General features: G+C 37.7%; 1 protein-coding gene across 1 annotated transcript in view; it reads right to left on the bottom strand.

Moving 5' to 3' along the window:
- syt9b (synaptotagmin IXb) overlaps positions 1–22,051 on the bottom strand; it is a 37,732-nt gene that overhangs the window by 2,219 nt on the left and 13,462 nt on the right. Inside the window, exons 2-7 of the mRNA XM_015045224.1 lie at positions 18,961–19,136; positions 18,210–18,427; positions 17,249–17,789; positions 5,189–5,309; positions 4,616–4,787; positions 4,377–4,506 (exon numbers count right to left, since the gene is read on the bottom strand). Coding sequence (XP_014900710.1) covers positions 4,377–4,506; positions 4,616–4,787; positions 5,189–5,309; positions 17,249–17,789; positions 18,210–18,427; positions 18,961–19,136 — 1,358 coding nt within the window. The remainder of the gene's footprint in view (positions 1–4,376; positions 4,507–4,615; positions 4,788–5,188; positions 5,310–17,248; positions 17,790–18,209; positions 18,428–18,960; positions 19,137–22,051) is intronic.

Raw genomic sequence — 22,051 nt, 5'->3', positions numbered from 1 at the left:
CAGAGACTAAAAACAAGTTTTTCAGTCCCATCCTCATCAACAACTGGCAGAGACCGCAAACAAGTATCATTCAGAGCTTCTTTCACTTCCAACAGAGGTATTATAAAGGTTTGCTCTGGTTTTATTTTAGTGTCTCTTAAATATATAGTCTATCTTTAGAAGAAGAAGATTTTCTTCAGTATTACTTGACTACTTTAACATCATTGGCTGTTGACCCTATATGGTATAACACATTTCACATAAAAAATGTGGGGGTTGATCTGGTCACTTTTGATCTGAATTTAACCTGCCCAGGAAAAGGCAGGATGACCCAGTGATGGATTCCAACGTGAGCCAAGCCCCTGAGACCACAAAGGTAGAGACTGAAGCTCAAAGTTGGTTTGTGAGCACACCTACCTCTCAGGAAGCCCCTGCAGTAAACCTCTTTTGAGATTCAGTCACTCATTCATGTGACAAAGAGAAGGAAACAGCTTCTCAGCTTCCCATATATTCCTTACTTTTCACCCAGTGGCATCAGAACTGGTTGGAGTTACTCAGGGGGACTCTGCTGTTTTTTTGGTGGATGAGTGTGTATGTGTGTGTTTACAGCAGTGGCTGAAAAGATCAAGCTGATGTATTATTAATGTCCCCCAGTAGGAAGTTCAAAGCTTCTGTTAATGTTTAACATCGGTGTATGCAAGTGTGAATTTGTAGGTGTGTGTGTGTGTGTGTGTGTGTGTGTGATTTTATGCGGTGCACTGTATATAACCGTATGTTTAGCCTGCTTTACTCCACTGCCCCAAAGTAAAATCCAGTGCAAACTAATTTATTGAGAAGTCACCTAATTTGCAAAAAGCTCTCACCTGAATTAGGCAGAAAATAAATACTGCCATGATAACACCATCCCCAACTTTGGTAGATACAATTTTCAACAGGAACAGGGAAGGTCGTCAAATTTGATGGAGAGGTCGATACAGGACAATCTTGAAAAAGAACCTCTGAGAACCTCCAGTGACTTAGACATGGGGAAAAGATTCACCTCCATCCATAAAACTGAGAATTTTGATAACTGATGTTCATTAAGTCTCACTGAGTTTGGGTAATTTTGCATAAAAGGATTAGAAAAAAGTTCATTGTCTAACTGTGCAAAGCTGGTAAAGGTACTGCAGCTGTAACTGCAGTGAAATGCGGTAGTGTTAAATATTTGGGGAATTGATTTCAGTTGCATGCTACATTTTTCATACTGTTTTGAAAAAAAAAAGGCAAACTATTAATCCCTCTTACCTCCTGCTTTCTCACACTGTTAGGCACTAAAATGCATTGAAGCTTGTGGCAGTAATGTGACAAAATTTGAACATGTTTATAGTGCCAATACTTTTGTGAGGAGTTATATGTATGTGTCAGAGAGAAAGAGAGCTTTTCTGCACTCAGAGCTTGTGAAAATATTAGGGTCACTATCCCTTCACTGCCACTGAAAATCTGTGGGTAATCTGAGTGAAGGTTCAAGCCTCATCTTGTATGATGCAACTCTCACAAAAACGCTGATGTGCTAATTAGGGAAAGTGGGTGGAAATTTGGTGGAAGAAGAATTACAATAATGTTGTTTGACAGTGGGGTGTAAAAAAGCAGTTGCACAGCCTACCTGATGTTATGTAAAGCAGACAAATCAACTCTTTTTGTAAAAAGATTTAACCGGAGGTGGATCGAGTCGAATTGTTACCGTCACAGATTGTATATAAAAGTTGAACTCATCACTTTTCTGCTATGTAAATAGGATTTGAAATAGTAATGTTAAAATGATCCTTAAGTAAATGTTTTAAATATTGTAAGTGCACACAGTAATTATGAATGCTCCAAGTGGATGAAGCTGTCAGTGCCTGCATTTTTTCTAAGGCACAACTGAGGCTTAACATCATTTTGCAGCAGATACATCAGTGATGTAGATGGTGGAATGATGGAAACAGATTATGCTCATTAAATTTAGTCTTGTTTCTGAGGGAAATGCCATGATTGTTGCAAATAAAATCTGAGTGTTCGTTAGGGGCAGAATAACGTTCCAGGAGACCCTCACCTTTCTCATAATGAGCGCTGCCAGACCTGCTGTGGATGAATATAATACTAATGATGTCTGGAGAGGGTTTGCATCAATAGACATTGTGAAGACAAGACCAAATAGCCCATAAGTTGACAAAATAACAAAGCACTTTGCATTACAGCAAGCACGGCAAGTGGAACATAACAGGGAAGCTTCAGTCAATCTGAGCTTACGTTTTAATTTCTTTAGTGAGAAGAAATAAAAAAAATAAAATAATGCTGGTTGATGGAGATGTTCTCATTCACTGGGACGGATATACATTTTGGGAGGTTCTGACGGAATACCAACATATTAAGCTTTTGACAACTCAACATGAATTTACATGAATCAGTGCAGGATCTGTTATAGCATGCCCTGTTTTTTTAATGAGTGTGGGCTGGGAAGTCAGGAATAGAAGCAGCTCTGTGAATGCAGCCACCTCGCTCTCTCTGTCTCTGAAAACAAAGCGCAGTTGTGGAAATCACAGCAAAACAAGTCAAGTGTACGTGAGGGTTATGCAGTATTCCTGTTACATAATTGTTTTTGTTCTATTGGAAAACACATACAGTAAACGTGGGATTACAGACGCATTAGTCTGGAAGTCATCCATCAAAGTAACTTCTGTAATGAAGTGCATCTGTTATTTACTCTATAGGCTCAATGTTAGTGAGTAGCGTAGAGCCTATGTTAATGTAGCCATTAACGTAGGCTAATTTCAATGACAATTGTGCTAATTTTATTTAAGTCTTGGTTTCATAACATTTGAGTGCTAATTCAGAATTATCACTCAGCATAGACAGTATCTTACAATTTATACTATTATAGGTAAATTGGTCACTCATGGAAATGTAATTGTCACTTGCAATAACGTCCGGTTGTATCAATTTGCGATAAAAAATGAATTTCCATAAGAGACTGAATTAATCAAGAAAAAGTTGTCTTTAGCATAACATTTTAACTGCTAACTGTTAGAAAGTACCGTAAGTCTGGTAGGGCCATGATTAAACGTGTTGATTATGATTATTAAATTACATAGATTTTAACACGTTACATATTTTAGTGCAATTAATTGTATCTACACACTTGAATACAAAGGTTCCAGCCAGAGTTTCTGGTATGCCTATATATCTGACGCACAAGAGACATTTGCTCACAAAACCATTGGATGACAAAGCTGCTTCTTTTAGTTCATTTGTGCATTAAAAAAAACAATCTGAGAGGTCTGACAAGTGATTTTGAATTAAGTTGCTGTGTACCTAGACTATAGTTTTCTACTCAAATGTGAATAATTGTGATTAATTAATTATAGACAATTAAAAAATTTTATTGAGTTGCTCCTCTAATGTTCATTGATTAAAGCCTAAAATTAGTGTTCCATATTAAACTAACGATTACAAATCTCCTTCTACATGATTGCCAATGAAAAACCAGTGAGATTTGATGACCAGTGGCTCTGCTAACAACAGTGAGGTTAGAAAATGTGTTCTCACAAGCTAAAGTCATGACTAAAACAATATAAAAGCGAAGTTTCAAAATAAGTGCGGTGTGTAAAAAGTGTTCCATGGCAGGAATGTGTGAGGGAGAATATCTACCTTGTGCACAGCTAGATCCGACACCGTAAAGTTTTAATTACTCACTGAGGATTTTGTGACGTCAAGCAACATGTAGTGGATAAGAAAATGTCTTGAAAAGCAAGAGGCAGATGACAGGGAACAAGAGCAAAATTATGTTCTCTGCAAGACGTTTCAGATGATACGGGGTACGATCAATTCAGCATTCTTTCTTTTTTTTGAGAAAGAGAAAAATACTGAAAATGTAGATAACTAACACTACTCGGATGAAAGCAATTCAAAACGTTTCAGTCTTGTTAAGCCTGGATGTCTAAACGTGTTACCCATTGTTAGCAGCTACTGTATTTTTCAGTTGTGTTATTGGCAAATAACATTAAGCAAGCAATCGGTGATAAGTAAATTAATTGAGCATTGATAACATTGTACGGACAGGGAATAGGTCCCTCTACATCGGCGTTTATAGAAGAAAAACATTTTTAAGCCTTTTTTAACTTTCTTTTTACAGTAAAAGCATAATCTCTTACTTTTATAATGAGAAAATACCATCTATCCTTGTGTTTGCTACTGATTAGCATGCTATTGCAACAAAACATTTAAGTTATTTTTTTTATTTTAAAAAAATCCTGTCATTTTATTATTGCCTTGAAAGCTCAGTAAAGTAGGAGTCTTAAGTTCATGATAATTTTGTTACATTAACATCAATTTAGAACATTTAAAGATATGCTTGTCCGCAAAGTCTCAGAAGGCCCTACCTCAATGAGAGGGTGCCAGTGTGCGATGGGTTTTCTGGGGTACGTTAGCATCTCAATCCAGTGATCCCGACCCAAGCTTTCGGCTTCGCTACCAACCCTGCATACTCCGATTACTTCATTGTGTCCGACCCTGTGGGATAGTATTATAAAAAAAACACACACACACACACACAATGAGTTTTACAGGTTTTTTTTCTTTTTAGTGAATGCGTCTGAAAGGGAGCTCTAAATGTACAGACCTATCATAATCCATGACTGCAATGAGCAGGCTGATTTGGTCGATATTCTCGGGAGGAACGTCAAACACAATGGCTTCATTGTACACTGGGTTCAGTGTGTTACGCTTGGTTGAAGTCTTTCTTTTCTTTAGCCTCCTTCCCTCACACATCAAGGACACTTTCACATATGGATCTAGAAAGAGATTACATAACAAAATAAAGCTGCACGCTGTTATTTGAGGGGATTTTACAGTTCAGGAATTGGCATCTTTTATATTAAAAAGCCTACTGACTATTAGGCTACTGCTAATATAGACCCCTGGTATTCACCCATAAAAAGCTGAAATCTCCAAACACTCATAACTGTCTATTTTAATGGCTCAAGCACCACATGTAGCTTAATATGCATTTATACACATAGTGGAAAGTGTCTTGGCACAACCGCAGAACGTATCACTCATGGTCTTCCTTATCTCCGCTCATGAGTCAATCAGAGCCAAAGGAAATGAGAGAATTAGTTTTCCTTTTTTATGCATTTTTAAATACTTTAAATCATTTCTGAAAGGAAACACTGAACTGTTGATCAGCTCTCACCTGAGGCTCCAGTGATGTCCATGGCTTTTAGGTTTCTGGCTTTGATTATGGTGATGGTAAGTCTGCCAGCCGTGGGGAGATAGCACAGCGAGAACATCAGCTCTCCAAGATCCACATTATCCTACAACGAAACATATGATAATCTTTCGCTAGCATGTGTCTCCTCTCTTACAGAAACCACATGCCTATATAAAAACTGAAATTACTTTAGAAAGTTACTGCAGACACATATAGTACTTGAAACCTTGACGCTATAATATACAAACTCTGACAGATAGAAATAAGGTGCAGAGAATATATAACATGAAAAACTGTCCAGACCTGTATCTTATTATTGATTGATAGATCGGGATGGGAACGTGGGAATGAATGTTTGGTGATTAAATTAATTTGACGTTCAGGTGTATTTAAAGTACAGCAAATTCCAAACATGATGAAGTGATGACGCGTGTCTTCACCTCAGGCATGGATCACACCTAACACACGTCAAACCGAAAATATTGAAGACCTTTCATAATGACATCTGCCTTATCTCACATGGCTCCTCTTCTTTTTCTAAAGTTAAATCATCCTTTCATCATTTTAGGCTCCACTGCAGCTGCTGTAACTCTAATTGAGCCTGTGCTCAAACTTGTTGACTCCTACCTCACGTTTTACCTTCTCCTGTTTTCATACATTCAGAACAAATTTACATTCGCACTCACGCCAGGCTCCCTTTTCCCAATTAGCACTTCTGAAAATAACGTGTGACTGTGTGAAGGTGAGCTGTGCATTCATGAAGCACAAGTGCTGACAAGCTCTAGTTTTACATTTTCATAAGCATATTGGGCTCCAAAAGAGCTGCTTGTGAAGACATTTTCTGAAAGGGAAAAAAACAACAACAACAAAAAAAAACAAGGTTTTGTTACTACCTTTAATATTTACATTGAAGAAATGCTTTCATCACATTTATGCAATGCCATACAGTGCAACTGCTTCTAGAAAAGCTCTAGCCCAGCGCTGCTTTAGCCATGCCTAGTGTCTGTTGAATTTTACCATAGGTCACATTAACATTGTTCCCCTATGATGGGCCGTATGAGTCTCACTGTACTTTTCATTGGAATCCCATAGACTGAAGACTTTTTCAACAGAGAAAAAAATGAATTCATAAAATTATTAGGAGCAATTTTTTATGCCTGAGCCTTAAACCAGTTTGAAGAGGAATGACACTTATAGTGAATGAGTGTAGAAATACGGTACTCCTTCATATGCTTAAGATTAATTGGTGTTATTTTGTCATGATCCGTGTTTCTGTGTATTTATTTTAAGGTTTTCTTGTGTTTAGTTTCTGTCCTGAGTCTCTGTTGTTTCTGTGTCTTCCCCGTTGATTGCTTCCCAGGTGTGTCTCATTCTTTGATTACCCTCCCTGTGGATTTAGTCCCACCTGTTGTCTTTGTCTCTTGTCGGATCCTCGTCGTACGTCGAATGACGTTTGTCTGCCTGGCATCACAGTTGAACTGTAAAGTCCTGTGTTGGTTTAGCTCTCTTATTCAGTCCTCAGTTTTTTGGTTGCTACTGGTAATTAGCTGTGTGCTAACTCTCTGCCGTGCCGCCTGTGTTGGACTGTGCTTGAGCTCTCTTCATTAAATCATCTTCATCATCATCGTCTGGGTCTCAGCATTCATCCTCACCACCACCAACCACACCCCATGACATATTTAAGAGACACAAACACTCTCATCCATGCAGATCAGAAACCTGCTGCCTCTCAATACTGTTGAAAACCAAATTGATAAAAAATGAGTTAATTCATCATGGTTGACAGCATATGCACGCCTGGGAACACATACAATATGTTCACACTTCCATGTGTTCACGCAAACAATCATCAGCCGGGATCTCTGACACTGACTGATGAGTCAATTCATTACAAGTGTTGCCGAGGAAGAATCTACATCTGACACCTCGTCATCGCTGTTGCTTTGAGCATTGGCTGGTAATCACGTATGGATGGCTTATGATGTCTCAGAGGTGTAGCGCACAGAAATCCTGGCAGAGGCACAAGAATCTGCAACCTGATACATGCAGGCAAGGAAAGAGATGCGGGATAAATAAGCCCTTAAAGCGCTCCAGCGATAATGTGATCTCCTTCTTCCATCGTTCTCTTACACAGAGAGACTGTAGAGTTAGGCTTACAGGATATAGAGTGTCGGTCACTACTATTATGAGCACTCAAATCAAGCCTGCGGTTAGGATTATGGTCACTCGCGCTCTTCCAATGAAATTAGCCTGTATCTCTAAAGCACCCCAATAAAGAAGCGAGAGTGTGAGCAGTCCATCTTCTCCAATATAAGACAAGCACCTCACTTCCCTCAGGAGCTGCCAGGTTTTATATACAAGCATCTTGCAGACTTGGACCAACTCCACTTTTGGTCTGCGTGTGGTCTCATTAATACCATCCGATCATTGTTCACAAATGTATTTGTATGTTTAAGCAGGTCAAACTAAAATGCTCATGTTTTTCAAGGTAACTTATGTTATAGTATTTCTTACACAGTACATGAGTTTGATTCCGGTTTTGAAGTCCAGCCTCTGTGTGAGAAAAGTTCAGACAGTATTCTTACTTTTGCCAGTCGTGTAACATGGAACAATTTCTGCTCTTGTTGTACAGACCTAGATGCCTGGAGATAAAAGGGACAAAATAAACCTGCTGCTGCACAACAAGGGAATTGCTTGTTTACTGGAACAACCAGCAAAGTGTTATCAAAAACGTTCCAAAGCAACTTAATGGGAGTGGAGGGAGACCGCAGAAAGTTAAAGATGCAGAAGCCACGCGATCTCCTGGTTTTTTAGTTGGGTCAACCAAAGAAAGACAATCCTACATGTTTTGGAAACACAGTGAAATCCTTTAATATGCTAAAATCAGAGATATTGAGTACAGCAGTGACTAAGGTCAGTTGTTAAAACTTTAAATGGGTTTAAACTAAAGACCCTGTTCTCTCTGAGCTTGTCGACAGTACAGTAGCTCTATCTGCCTGAGTGAGCACACTGGAAGTAAATAAATCACTGCCTTGACTGCACTTTAGCAGTAATAAATACACCATGGCAGAATCAGGCTAAGTGAAAAGATCCTTTATAACTGCCTGTGAAGGATAGTGAGATTGTCATGTTGTCCAAACTGCCAGTTTTTTGCAGTTTAAAAGAACTGAATGGTTATTTTATCTTAAAACGTTTACCGGCCACAGTTCTATGTATTATGTAGAAAGCTTCTCTTTCATGCAAACTTCTTAATTATTTAGAAGTGTACACAAGCTTCAAAGTAGGTAATTGTAAGGTTATCTTCAAAGGGTTACAATGTGAAACTTTTTTTTTTTTGGCTTCTGTAGTTCAGTTTGCATATTTGCTTTAATTCTGTCCATGTATACTGAAAATACTTTGAAAAAACCCCAAAAACAAACATAGTAGCCACTTAATAGATATTAGCTTATTATCAAAAACAGACTTTTCCTGCCACTTTGCATGGTAGACATAGCACAGCAGGTTTACTTGTAATTAAGCAGTTAATCATCGTCATTTCACTGTCAGACAATATGAAGATGCAATATATTTATCTTCCCTCTTGTCTTGTATGGAGAAAGAAGAACTTCAAGCTTTGGCTAAATGTGGGTGTATAAATGATGCAGCTTAAAAAAGGCTGAGGTATGTGAATGAAATGAACAGTTGTCATGAGGTATAAAATCTGATGACTTTTTTTGTCCAGTAAGACATTAGGTTAATTCAAAAACTGAATATTATTTCCTTGTCTTTCTTTAATGCCAACAACTACAACAATGCTTCCTACCAGTTCAAGTAGGGGTTAAATAATTTCACAGTAAGATGGAATACTCCTTTAAAGAGAAGACGCTTGATCTTGTTAAATCTTATCATGTAAAAGCAGTATACCTTATTAATATAGGTGAAACTAGATATTTACACACAGGTTACATAGGAAACATTATTTCCTCACATTCTGACACAGATGAACCTTTTCCTGTTTAAGCTGAGTTTGCGTTGTTGATGCAGGACCAAAATGCAGGCAGGAGCAAAAGAGGCACAGAATTTAATAACAGAATTGAGCAAACTAACAGAGAGGACACAAGGAAAGCAGAACTAGAGAGCAGAGCGGCATAACGAAAGGAAGCAAAGTTAACAATTGAGACCAGGGAGTTTAAATACATAGGAGATGTGATCAATGACAAGGGAACCGGGAGTCTAATTTGGAGAATTTGGAACAGCTGTTGGAGCAAATAAGAGCAAAAAGGGAGACTGAGGGAAAGGAGACTCATAAACACAGATAATACACAGGGACCTGAACTAGATATAAAATTGAGAAATCAAAATCGGAAAAAGACATACACAAACATAAGAGAATAAACCAAAATGCACAAAGGGAAGAACACAGGAACACAAAAATAAGTAAGAAGCTAAACATAAAGGACAACAGGAAATGAACTGAACATGGACAGAATGTGCTCACATATAAACCAATTTACTAACCCTATTATCAAAAAGAAACACCATAAAAAACACAAACACTCATGGATTATTTTAAAGCATTTTAGCTACAATTACCAAAATTATTTATTTGCCAAATTCCAGAATAATGAGGGAGAATTTTGAAAGTTTTCTTCAAAGTTACAGGTTTACACACACTGAGGTTGCTCTTAGCAATTTAGGAAAGCCAAAGTGACATTTTCATGTCTGTGTAATGTTCTGATTTATCACCCTAAACGCACTGCCTCCTCTAGTGACATCATAGAAAATTGAAAAATAAATAAAGCGTGATATCTGGAATGGACTTTTGGACTTCCAAATGTCTGGTTCATCCTTTGGTATAATTTATAGGTACCTGAAGGTGCCAAGTTCATCTGTTCAAATTATCATATGCAACTGGACTTCAGCCCTAGGCCTTATAAATCAGTCGTCAAGAAGCCTGCTTAAGTTGCTTGACAACTTAAGCAGGCTGCTGCTTTTCCCTGCTTTTCCAAAGCAGTGAGCAACGTATACTGATTTTTAAATGCCAGGGCTCTGGGTCTGTCCATTTTTTATTTTTATTTTTTTTTTTACATATGTGTATTGTTCATCTCAGCTGCTTGGTGAGTTGTTTTTAGAGCAGTCAGAGATGAAAAAATGTGCATTACAAATACAATGCGAAAAAGGTTACAATTAATTAAGCTATACTTGAAGAGTAACCCAGTTTGGGTGAGACAAAGCCTGGCCCTCTTCCTTTCTTTTCTGATGATCAAGACACATAGATGCACACAGATCACACCGCTAAATCAAGCTGCCTGTCCTGCTACAAGGCTACCCTACCTAACACCTGGGACCTTGATATATTGTTACAAAACTAACAAACAGCACTGAAGTCAACGCAGATGATTTATGCATGCTCATAGCTTCTGAATGACTTCTCTAACCCTCACACACATAATGGGAAGTGAACTTGTTGATCCAGCCCAGAAAACCTCTCCTGGAACTTGCAGAAACCAAAAATCTGCCTTGGCAGCCTGTCCATGCCAAGGCTGATTTTTACTGATGTAGCAGTGCATTCCTAATCCTCAAAAAGCACAAATTTCAAGGTGAAATGAGAAAATTCTGTAATTTAAGGAAAATAATTGTTTATGTTACGGATGTCTCACTGTATAAAATGTTCTTTTTAAAATAAAACGTAACAATAAACACTAGATGTGTAGTTATCGCTGCAGAGATCAAGTCAAAGTGTTGTGAAGGGATAAGTTAAGGGAAGAGGATTCTTTTCTAGGCGGCAGACGTGTGTGGCTTCCTGAAGAGGTTTTAATTAATTTTCCACTAATTAACAGCATATGGATTAACAGTGAGGCGATGCATCCTTAACATGAATCCACAACGAGTTGCTATTACAAGCTTGAGGTTGCAGTTTATTAAAACTCACACATGATGCTCACTAATTTTCACCCACAACACTAATCAGCAGGTTCAGGCACAGTGGGGCATGTTGTACTGAGCGTGCTCTGTGACAAAAAACCCTTAAAGGCACCGTCTTCTTCTGAAAGATAATGCCTGTTGTTTTCCTGTATGGTTCTAATCTCAAAATCTGTCCACAGAAAATAATCCTGAATAGTTAGAAGAATTTTGTCTGTCAGAAGTCACAATTAACATGCATGTATGCACACATATCGAAGAGTGGACTAACCAGGGTCCCAGTCAATATCCCAAGGGATGTAGCCTAGTTCTGCTTGGGGACTGGGAGAGAGTGGCAGAAGAAACTTAATGTTTATCATGTCTTCAGACCTTCCTTACAGATGAAAAATCATTGAAACTCTAGGTCATATTTCCACTTCTGTGTCAAAAATGGCAACAGGAGTAAGGAGCAACGCCCAGGATCAGTTTCTACATTTTAAGCCCAATAAGGCTGTTGAGGCAAATATTTGAAGTCAGCTATAAATGAATAAGTTAAAGCAATGTTTTACACTCGTTTATACAAATCAATAACGATCAACAATATCTGGCTTTTTAAAATACATTTTTAAATAAAAAAATACTGTTTAAAGCCAAACTGAAAACGGGTTTCTATAAAATAATTAAATAAAAACACTACCAAGCCAGAGGTCAGAGGCCTGGAAGTAATTTAAACTGGTATTGACAACAGAAACAGTGTTGGCTTTGCAGATATTTAAGTATGTGCCTATGAGCGCATATATATTACACATATAAAGTATTTTGCATGGCAACAGTATATTCTTTGCTGGAGCACTATGAGTAGAGCATACAAGCACCTGATGATAAGTTGACAAACTTCCACATTTCAGAACAGCTTAATAAAGAAAGCAGAGGTAACAATTTAAATTCAGCTGTTTATGATATGAAATCATTCTCACGTCAAAATCTGCTTAGTTTGAGGCTACTGAAATATTATCTTGTGATCTTAAATAATCTGAATAATAGTAGTTATATGCAGAAAGAGGAAAACATGTCTTTCACATCTGACTGATGTCGAAGTATGAGATGGATGCATGCATGATTAATAGGAGATTCTATTTAGGAGTTGTGACGCCTCTGACTTTGACACAGGAGACAAGAACTGCCACATTTCACATGTTAGATGCCTCAAAAGAGGACCTAACCCAATTTATACTGACCTCATTTAGCTAGGGATGCTGTTTGAGTCTGGAGGGGAAGAAAACAAAATTTGTGAACAAACAAGATGTGTCTGCATGCTCCGAGGTGGGAGTGTTTTCCCCGGGTCCTTGCATTAGTTACCGGGCTACAAACAGGTTAGAGCTCGTTTAGTGCTGGCCTGGCTAATGATCATTGTGTTGCTTTGAACTTAATCAGTTGATGAAGAAGCAGCTGTCTTTAGAAATTCTCATCAACAAAATTCTAGGTAACAAGTGGCCTCGAGAAAAAGGAGCCACATGCATTTTTTTTTATAGATTCTTGCAGAAAATGTGTATCTTTTTTTTGTTCAGTTTACGAAGGAGTGCATATTTGTGGTAAATCCATGAAAAGTATCAGTTGTGGAAAAGGAAACACCAGCAAGTAAGTGATGTAGTTTTATTTAGCAAGAAAGCAAAATATTAATATAAGGGGAGAAAATTAAACGTTTTGTTTGATAGTGTCAGTTCTGCCATCACAAAGAGAACAAATGAAAACCTCAACAATCAAGCCAGAATAATGGCAATTTGCTGAGTGCTTGTTACTCCCACTCACTGTAATGATAGCTCATTTCTGTCCCAGTTTTTATGGGCTAATCAGTTTTCCCTGTAGCCATAATTATTAGGGATTCAATGTAACACACATCAAGCAAGCCGAGTGACACAAATCAAGAACACCCACACACCGTACCGTTTCTGCTTGATGTAATAAAGTGCTGAAAGGGAGATTTTCCATAAACTTTTAATTTATGAAAAAAGTTTCTATAATAATTCCCATTTGTTTTTGACCATGTCTGGAACTTAAGCACTGAACACAAACTGCATTCCTCAACGGCCAGAGTCCTGCAACCTTCAGGTGTGTCCCTTTGTCCTACACATTTGATTTAAATAGTGAAAGTGTCTCACTAACATGCAGTCAAACTCTAAAGAGCTTTGCTAATGAGCTCATATTGGAGTCAGGTGTGCTGAAGCACAGAACTGGAGGAGGACTGGAGTTTGAGACCACTGATCTAAAGGCAGATTATGAGACACAAGGCTCTGCTAAAGTCTGACTAGTCCCTAAAGTATCATTCGTGAGTAAAAGTTACACTCCATTGCTCTTTAAACTTTCCCTAAAGCTACTTTAATGCTGTTTTTATCTTGTGGAAAGTATGAAAAAAATCAAATCAAATCAAATTAGTGTGAAAAAATGTAAGAAACAATTATTTCAAACAAGACCTGAAAACAACAGTTATTAAAAATGAATGAGAAACGGCATGCAACTACAGGGAAAATGAACCCACTATCTATTATAATAAAAAGTTGGAATATGAATAAGTTAGCTGGAGATATATATTGACTCTGCTTTTTTTAATTATGGCCTCTACAAGGAGCCTGAACTAAATATAATTTATCAGCTACTGCTTCTCATCATGCTTCTGCTAAAGAGAAGAAAAAATGATTAGAAAAAGAAGAGAACAACCTCTAATATATGAAGTGGCTTGCAATGACTAAAACATGAAAAAGAAGCAGGTGAGCACAGTTACAAAAGATCCTCTCACAATGAGAATAATCAAATGTAAGATAATTCAGAGTTGTCATGAAATATGTTGATGAAGGTTGAAATGCCTCTACCAGTGTCAAAGCATTTATTTTAATATTCTTTAAAAGCACGTCTAACTGCACTGTGTATGAATGGTGCTATATGAATATACTTCCCTTTCCCATAGCAACTTGACTGAAAAGCAGCTTCACACAAGCAACTGGTCCAAGGCTTGAATATTTACAAACCCAGAAGAATCTTGACCCTTTTCACAAGATTTTTTTCATGTTCTGTATTCTCAGTTATTAAAACAATATATCTTTGTATGTTCAATGCCCATTAAATTAGAGTGCTGGTGGAAAACATGAGCGCTGGATGTTGTTGCTGACCAAAAACATCCTTTCATGTCGTCCAGGTGCAGTTTGATTTGTGAACTCTCGCCACTGGTAATTCACGCCTTAACATTTGCCTTTAGCAACTCTGGAAAGTATGTTTATTTGTCTGCTAAATGCCCACCTTTGGAAAGCAGCGGCTCTTTACAGTCGCTATGTTTCCTAGCAACATAGTTTTTGTGCATTATGTGCAGTGCAAACTGTGACCTGTGTTGAATTGAATTGGGTCTAAAATTTGACAAAGTTCAATCAAAAATGATATGGTTGGAGATCAGAAATGCTGGTTATACCGATGCCCATCTATTCTTATTTGGATCTCTTTCTATACATCAATAAATTAGACTGCTGGATTTTTAAATCCAGCAATTGATGATTACAACAGCTCTATCTGTATCACTGATATAAAGTGTTGAACATATTGAATATGTGAAAATATACATTACTACATCTGCATTTTCATTTTGCCTAGATTTTTTTATTTTTTTTAGTTCTTCTCTCCTCTTTCTCACCTATGTGTTGTGAGTGGTGCAAACAAAAGTGAAAAATAATAAAACCAGAATTTTTAGCTGGTATTTGAGGGGCACACTCTTTCTTTTATTACTTTCTTTCAGTTTCCCTCTAACTTTTTTTATTCCACTTCTAATGTTCCTCTGCCTCTTCTCTCTGGCCTCTGAACATCCTCCTCTGGGTTGTGTGCAAGCACGTACGTGCCAGTTTATCCTGCGGCACATCTTTTTTGTTTTTATGTAAAACTGGATGGAAATAAAGAACAATCATATTCAGATAGGGAAACTTCTGATCTGATTTTTTTTTTTCTCGTGGTTGTAGTAAAACTATATAAAAACACTGTGGTTTTGTGCCTCCTGACAAATCTTTTAAACGCTGAGGTTTGATGGGTTATCAGGAGGTAGATTTCTGGTTCCCATGCCACTATGGCTCTCTCCATGCGCTACAATACAAGGGGTTGACGGACATTAGGATTTCCTTTTATCGCATATGTCAGATTATGTCTGAGCAAAAACTCAGAGTAGTAACAAGTGGTGGGGACTACCACAACCATTTGGCCAGTAAAATAGTTCTTTAAGATGGAGACCAAACTCAGAGACACTGCTGACCAAGGACTGATTTCCTGGGTAACTGGAAGTGCACCTGGTTTTTTTTCTTTCTCTTTAATGCCCCTAAGTTACATAAAATTTAACTAAAACCATCCCAAAATGCCCTGCTGTTTTAGCTGCAACAGCACTTACTGTAAGCTAAATGTGGTTAAAGGATAAAGTTTTAAAAGCATCACTACTGTATTTCTGACCAACTGAGTGACCGCAGTCAACACTTGACACTCAGACAATTAATTTGGTTATTTTTGCTGTTTAAATAGCAAAACATTGGACTCTTTGTCTTTATTAAATTATTGATCATTACTGTGAGTAACTAAGAATCAACTCTCCACAAAGTTATTCATCTATAATTCAGTCAAAATAATGTGTTGTTTTTGGAAATGCATACCATGTTTGTCAATTTGTCTAAACTAATTCTTATTTCAATTTAGAGCTAATCGGCATCAAAAGCAAAATAATTATTACCTGAGGCATTTATTATTACATCAACCATATCTTTGGTATGCATGGCGTTTTTTGGTGCAATTTTCTAAAAACAAAACTTATCTGACTATCAGATTGTGCATGCTGTAATATCAGATGAGCAGAACTGATGTGGTTCAACATTTACTTTAAGGTGTAAAGTAGATACGCAAGATACGCGTATCTATAATACGCGTATCTTAGATACGCATATCATAGATACGCAAGACTAAAGCAGTGTGTGATGGGGATCTAGGAATTAATGCATAAAAAGGACTCATGCAAAGCCTGCAGACAGTGTTTGCATCATAACGTCAACAGAACAGAGGGTTGAATGGATCATGCTTTGCCGTCTATTGTTCAGCAGGATTTCCATGAGGTATTAGAGTCGCATCAAAGAACTGTGAATATCATTCTCAAACGCATTGGGTCATAACCAAAATAGTGACTGACAGTAAAAAAAAAACATAAAGTTTAGAATTATCCTCATTTCAGCAAATAGATCAGTTTTGATTATTGTGCACAAATAGCAAAAACGGAGTAACATTTAACACTGTAAATCACTGGCTTCCATTCTTTCCTTATATTGCTTACAAACACAAAATCTCTGTTACAACTGGATCCTCTGCCTTTGTTTTGGTCCATAGTGTGTAAACATCTTTCCTTCTAAGTTGCCCATAATGCTTCTAAATTATTTCGCTTAAGCTAGCTAAATATGCAGAAGAATTTGCCTTCATCTTCTCCAAATATTCCTGTAAATTTGTGCTGCGTGGAATATTCACAGTCATCCGGTGTCATCGTCGGAAACTGCTAAGAAAGAATGAAGTGATCCCAAACTGATTCATGCTGGACTGGAGCCTTTCTAAATGAGGAAGCTAAACCGTGAGGGACTTCCTGGCAGGAGAATCTGATTTTCACTCCTATAGATTTATCTAAGTGAATAATGTAATATAGACAGTGTTGCTGTATCTCTGTCAAGCCAACCCCGGTCTTATGTCAGCAAAGATCTGGGTCACTACCCCCAAGTGTTTCCCACTGCTTTCATTAAACATTAACTATGTCTAAGTATATTTCTATGTCCTCGCCTCTGAAAACCCAGATGAGCTCCACTTGGAGAGAAAATACGATGCAAGGCAGCTGATATGTTACTCCATCTGCTCCAATGAAAGGAATGTATGGAAGTTTTTGCTCTTTTTTTTTTTTTTTGTTTGTTTGAGCAGCTTTTTCCCCATCTAAAAACAAACTGAGATGGAGTTTTGTTTGTTTTGTTTTTTTACAGCAATTTAATCTTAATAGATATATAAAATCTAATAACCTGAACTGTGTTTGTATAAGACTACTAAGATGGCTATATTTTTAAAATGGAAGACAAAAACTGTGACGGTAACAGAATTTAGAGAAAAAGATGCCGTTCTCACCGAGGTCACGTATTGTATATCCCGGCACAGTTTTGTTTCTCGGGGAAAGTCAGCCAGTTCCAGGAAGTTGTCCACCACCACTTGGCCAATCAAATCGTGTCGTGAGAACCTGTCAAAGTCATAGACGCTGAAGTGCAGCTTGCGGCTTGACAGCTCAGCATACTCCACGGGAAACAGAAACACCTCATCAAACACTGGGTTGAGAGTCTTGCGGTGCACCTTGGTTTGGTGCTTGGTTTTGCGGTCAGGCAGCAGGTAGATCTTGACATAAGGGTCAGAGGTCCCTGAGAAGTCCTTGGCAGGCAAGTCCTGGGCCTTATGTATCTTCACAATAAGCTGCTCCAGGTCAAAGTCAAACTTTAGGATGAAGTGAAGACGACCGCAGCTGTCAGTCCGACGACCGTCTTCAGCATCTACAGATCGCTGCTTGTAGAGCTCTGGTTTTATCCGGCCCAAACCGGACAGGGAGTCCTGGCGCTGAAACTGAGCTGGGTTGAAGTCGGGATTAGACAGGTTCATCTGACGACGAATGGAGTTATGCCTGTGAAAACGTATGTTAGTCTTATGACATATCAGGTGTGACACATTTAACATTATGGAATCACAAAGCAACCGGTGCATATAAAACTTAATATATCCTTCTTAAAATGCCAGGTTTCAGTGACATAAAACAATGTGAAATAATTTCAGAACCCTTTTCTCCCATTTATATGGCAATAATCTGTACAATGTAATGTCAAAGACAAATACCGCACGACTGCCCCAATTACAAATTTCCACTGGAATGTTCATAAAGTCATCTGCAAGCACACAATTGCAACTATTTTTATTTCAAGACAACTAAAACAAAATAGTTTTCTAATAGCTATTGAGTTTTGTGAAACTCAATCTCTCATCAGCATTGAATTGAATTGAACTCCAAACACTGGAACAAAACCTTCAGGGACTCATTTCTACTAACCGTACAGACGAGGTAGGCTCAGTAATTTGCCTCTGAACCCTGTCTCTGGCCAGAGTGTGAACTTGGTTCTTCTCCACTTTAGTCTGGGTCTCTAGCGGGATGTCAGGTGATGTGTGGCTTATCTTCAGGGCCGACTCGGGCACGGTCACAGCCGAAGGGGGGCCCGATGGTTCCTTCACACAACCATCCTCGCTGTATTCCCTTTCTTCTCCGTCCACCTAGACAGCATCCAGCAACATTTATGTTACTACAAACAGGTTGGCAGAAATATTACCTGTGAATATAACCGTCGAATCAAAAACATGTTGAATAGTTTTTTCTTCTCTTCAAAGCAATGACATTTGAAAAATTTGTAATGGTTGCTAATTGTTTCATAATTGGCTACTGTATTAGGTTTTTATGTACATCACTTTGAACTGCCTTGTTGCTGAAATGTGCTACACAAATAAACATGATTTTGTTATAAAGACAGATCTAGAGAATTGTCATGTATTTAAGAATGCCAGAATGCCACCTGGCTCATGAAACATACACCTTATACATACGTCCTAACTCGCACAAACATTTAACCAGAATTATCATGTACATCTGGACTCCAAAGCATGTCTGAATTTGTGCTTGAACAAAGTATTTGTATTCAATAACACATAAATGAGCTGTTTGTTATAGGTCATAGGTCAATTTTGAGTCTGTATCCATTATAGGTCGCATTGCTAAAATGAAACATCATCTCATGGAACAACTTCTTTACCTCTGTGAGGACAGGTTGTTGATCTCCTCCCAGGAAGTGCGCCCCCTTGAGGACATCTGGGAGGAAACGGCCACTTAGTGGCAACCAGCACAGTTTCCATGAGACAAAGAGAGAGACGCTGAAGAGCGCCAGACCACAGGTGGTCACCAGTAGGGACAGCAGACTCACTGATACATCTGCAGAGAAAGAGCAGGTGTTCAGTGAACAGGCAGTGAAAAACGCTAGCACAGACAAACCTACAGCAGAGTTCCAGGGATGGCAAGCTGCATTCGTTCAGACTCCTACATGAGAACACAATGTGACCTTTTTTTTTTTTTTTTGTAATGCAACTATTACAAAAGATGATGTAGTCATGCAAGTATAGTCCACGGATACTTTCAATTTGTGGTGTACCTTATCGGTATTTTGATCCAACAAGATTATTATCGGATCAAAATACCAATAAAATATTGCTCTTAACCAGGTCAAAACCTTATCTGATTTTGATCCAATAAGGTTATTATTGGATAGAAATACAGATAACCTTTTTCAGAAAATAAAGATAAACTTGGCTAATTTCAATTCAGTTCACAGAGTGGGGTTCTTAAAATATTTAAATTGCTTTTCAAGTCAGCAAATATGTTTCCCTTCCTTTCTCATCATGACTTCTCTTAAAACAAAAAGTAAAATAACTTTTTTTAGTGTTTTGCAGCAATTTTGTTGCATTTTTTTATTACTAAATATTTAATTGAGAATGTATAATCATGCAAAAATTTAACAAGTCTCCATCTCTAGCAGCAGTCTTCACAACTGCAACCCAAGTGGCACTAACCTACTAAGTGTATAAATGTTGGCATAATCAATCTGGGACATCAGAACTTGTGATGTCTGCAAAGCTTTATGTTCTTTCCCTGTTGTTTGTCTTAAAATTCCACCTTCATTCCAACCTTGTTAATGATGTGTTACCTTCAAGATAAACTTAGTCTTCTCATATAACTATTTACAAAGTTTGAACATGAATGGGATCTTCATGAATCATTTCTGTGCTCATTTGGTTATATATTTTGGATCATAATTCTGATGTACCATAACAATCCATTTTCAATGTTAGGTTCTCAAGCCTTTTGGGGAAAAAAAAAAAAAAAAAAACAGACCTACAGTATCACAGATCCTCTGCCATGCTTTACAACTGACATAAGATGTTTTCCTATTACTTTTTGAAAAGCTGAATTTTAGTCTCAATTCACTTTGTCACAGCTAACGACCCATCAGAGCAGAGTTTTAAAAACTTCACTCATCTGTGATTGTAGGACAAAAAAAAAAGCCTTCTAATACAACAGGTTGCGACGTACATGATGTTGGTCTAATGTCCCATTTCCACTGACTCTCGTGGCTCAGCATGGCTTTACTCAGTTTGACCTCACTCTATTCCACACAGAACCTGTAGTGTTGAGAAATGGATGGCTCAAGTTCTGGCTTGAACCCCCACATCCATCCACCAGAGTCTTCCTCTATTAACTGTAACTGTGGGCCATTTTGTAGTGGCTCATGCACTCCTTAAAATGTATGTATATTTCTTGACAATAGCATGAGTTGACATAGTAAAATTATGCTTTGGTTTTATGCACGCTCCTACGGTTGTGGATTTCTCTCTTTATTGACACAGTTGAGTCTTATTAACTTTTCTCTGCACAACTCAGTAAAAACCTTCTCGATTCTCCTTGCTCCATAGTCAATCAGTAAATTGCTGTGAAATGAGAAGAGCAGGTGCTAGACTGGAAATGCATTGAAAAGCATGCAAAGGAAGTTGAGTAGAGTAAACTCTGTGTATGGTGACATGGAGGCAGGAAATACTTGGTGCCTCTCCAACTTTGTTTGTAAAGTGTTTAGTTGTTTTAAACAGAAAGCTAACACCTCAAACAATCTAAAACAGTAAATACTACCCCACTAAAATGCTCTAGTTATGTTTATTTTGGGATAGTAAGAGAGATTGGGATAGTAAGTTTCACCTTTCATCTGAGTACAAAGGTAATTTCATAATCATAGAGGAAGTGCTTTTTAGCCTGCATACACACTCACAGCTGAAAGCTTACACATGCACACACCTAAGTGCTGAACATCACAGAGGCTTAAGGTTTTGGAGTAAGACCCTCTAGAGGGGGTGTAGCATAGAGAATAAGAACTGAAGTTTGGTTCCTGGTTTGCTGCTTCTCTTTACTCACAAGTGGACTAAGCTGAAGTTCCACCGCAGGGACAGATTCTCTGCATCATGACAAGTGACATTTTGCTTTGTAATTGATTGAGAATTGTTTACATTAACTCTTTGAACTTCTCCCGAAATTCCCTTAATTGTCGAGTCCTTGTCCACCTAAGGAACCAGGTGTTTCATTGACAGGCACAAGGGTGCAGCACTGAGGCACATTTATTTTAAAGTCAAAAATTATAGAGACTTGTTCTAGGATGTAAGAATTTCACATCATTCATGGTGTTTCCTGTTAATAAATCTTAGACAGATCAGTTTACTTGTTCATATTATGTATCTAATCCTATTTGAGGAGGAAAGATATATCCAGATCTATGACAGCAAACAACAGACAAGAACTAGGATTCTCTGTGCACTGGTTGTCAGTCAAGTTAAGTTTAATCAAATTAGATTCAAAATTAACTCCCCGGAAATGAAAACAATCTGATTTAAACTAAAACAATTCAGTTTTATGTGCATGTTTCTGCACATGTTCACCTACACAGTAGTATTTCTTCCATAATTCCTATTCCATTTAGACTGCAAACCGTATAGCAGAAAATTGGTATCAATTAAGTTCAATCACAGGCATTGATGAGTCCCTTCTATTAGTGAAACTTCCACCATGTCATTCACTCTGGAGCTTATTAGTATAAACATGGTTTTATCTAAATGACAAATGGAGCTAAAGTCAAAAGAGACAGAAGCAATGCAATAGAGAAGTATTCTGAACCTGAGTAGAAAACTGTGGATGAATAAGCTAGGTTTGTATTTGGAAAAAATAAAAAAATTAAAATACTCTGCCATGACGAGATAAAAACAAAAAAAAAAAAAAAAAAAAAAATTTAGCCTTACTACACATCTTTTTTG

Source organism: Poecilia latipinna, unplaced genomic scaffold (assembly GCF_001443285.1).
Source record: "Poecilia latipinna isolate Pla-1442-1.1 unplaced genomic scaffold, P_latipinna-1.0 Scaffold714, whole genome shotgun sequence".
Lineage (NCBI taxonomy): Eukaryota > Metazoa > Chordata > Actinopteri > Cyprinodontiformes > Poeciliidae > Poecilia > Poecilia latipinna.
Note: the sequence above shows the minus strand (reverse complement) of the source record. Positions and strands in the feature narration are given on the sequence as shown.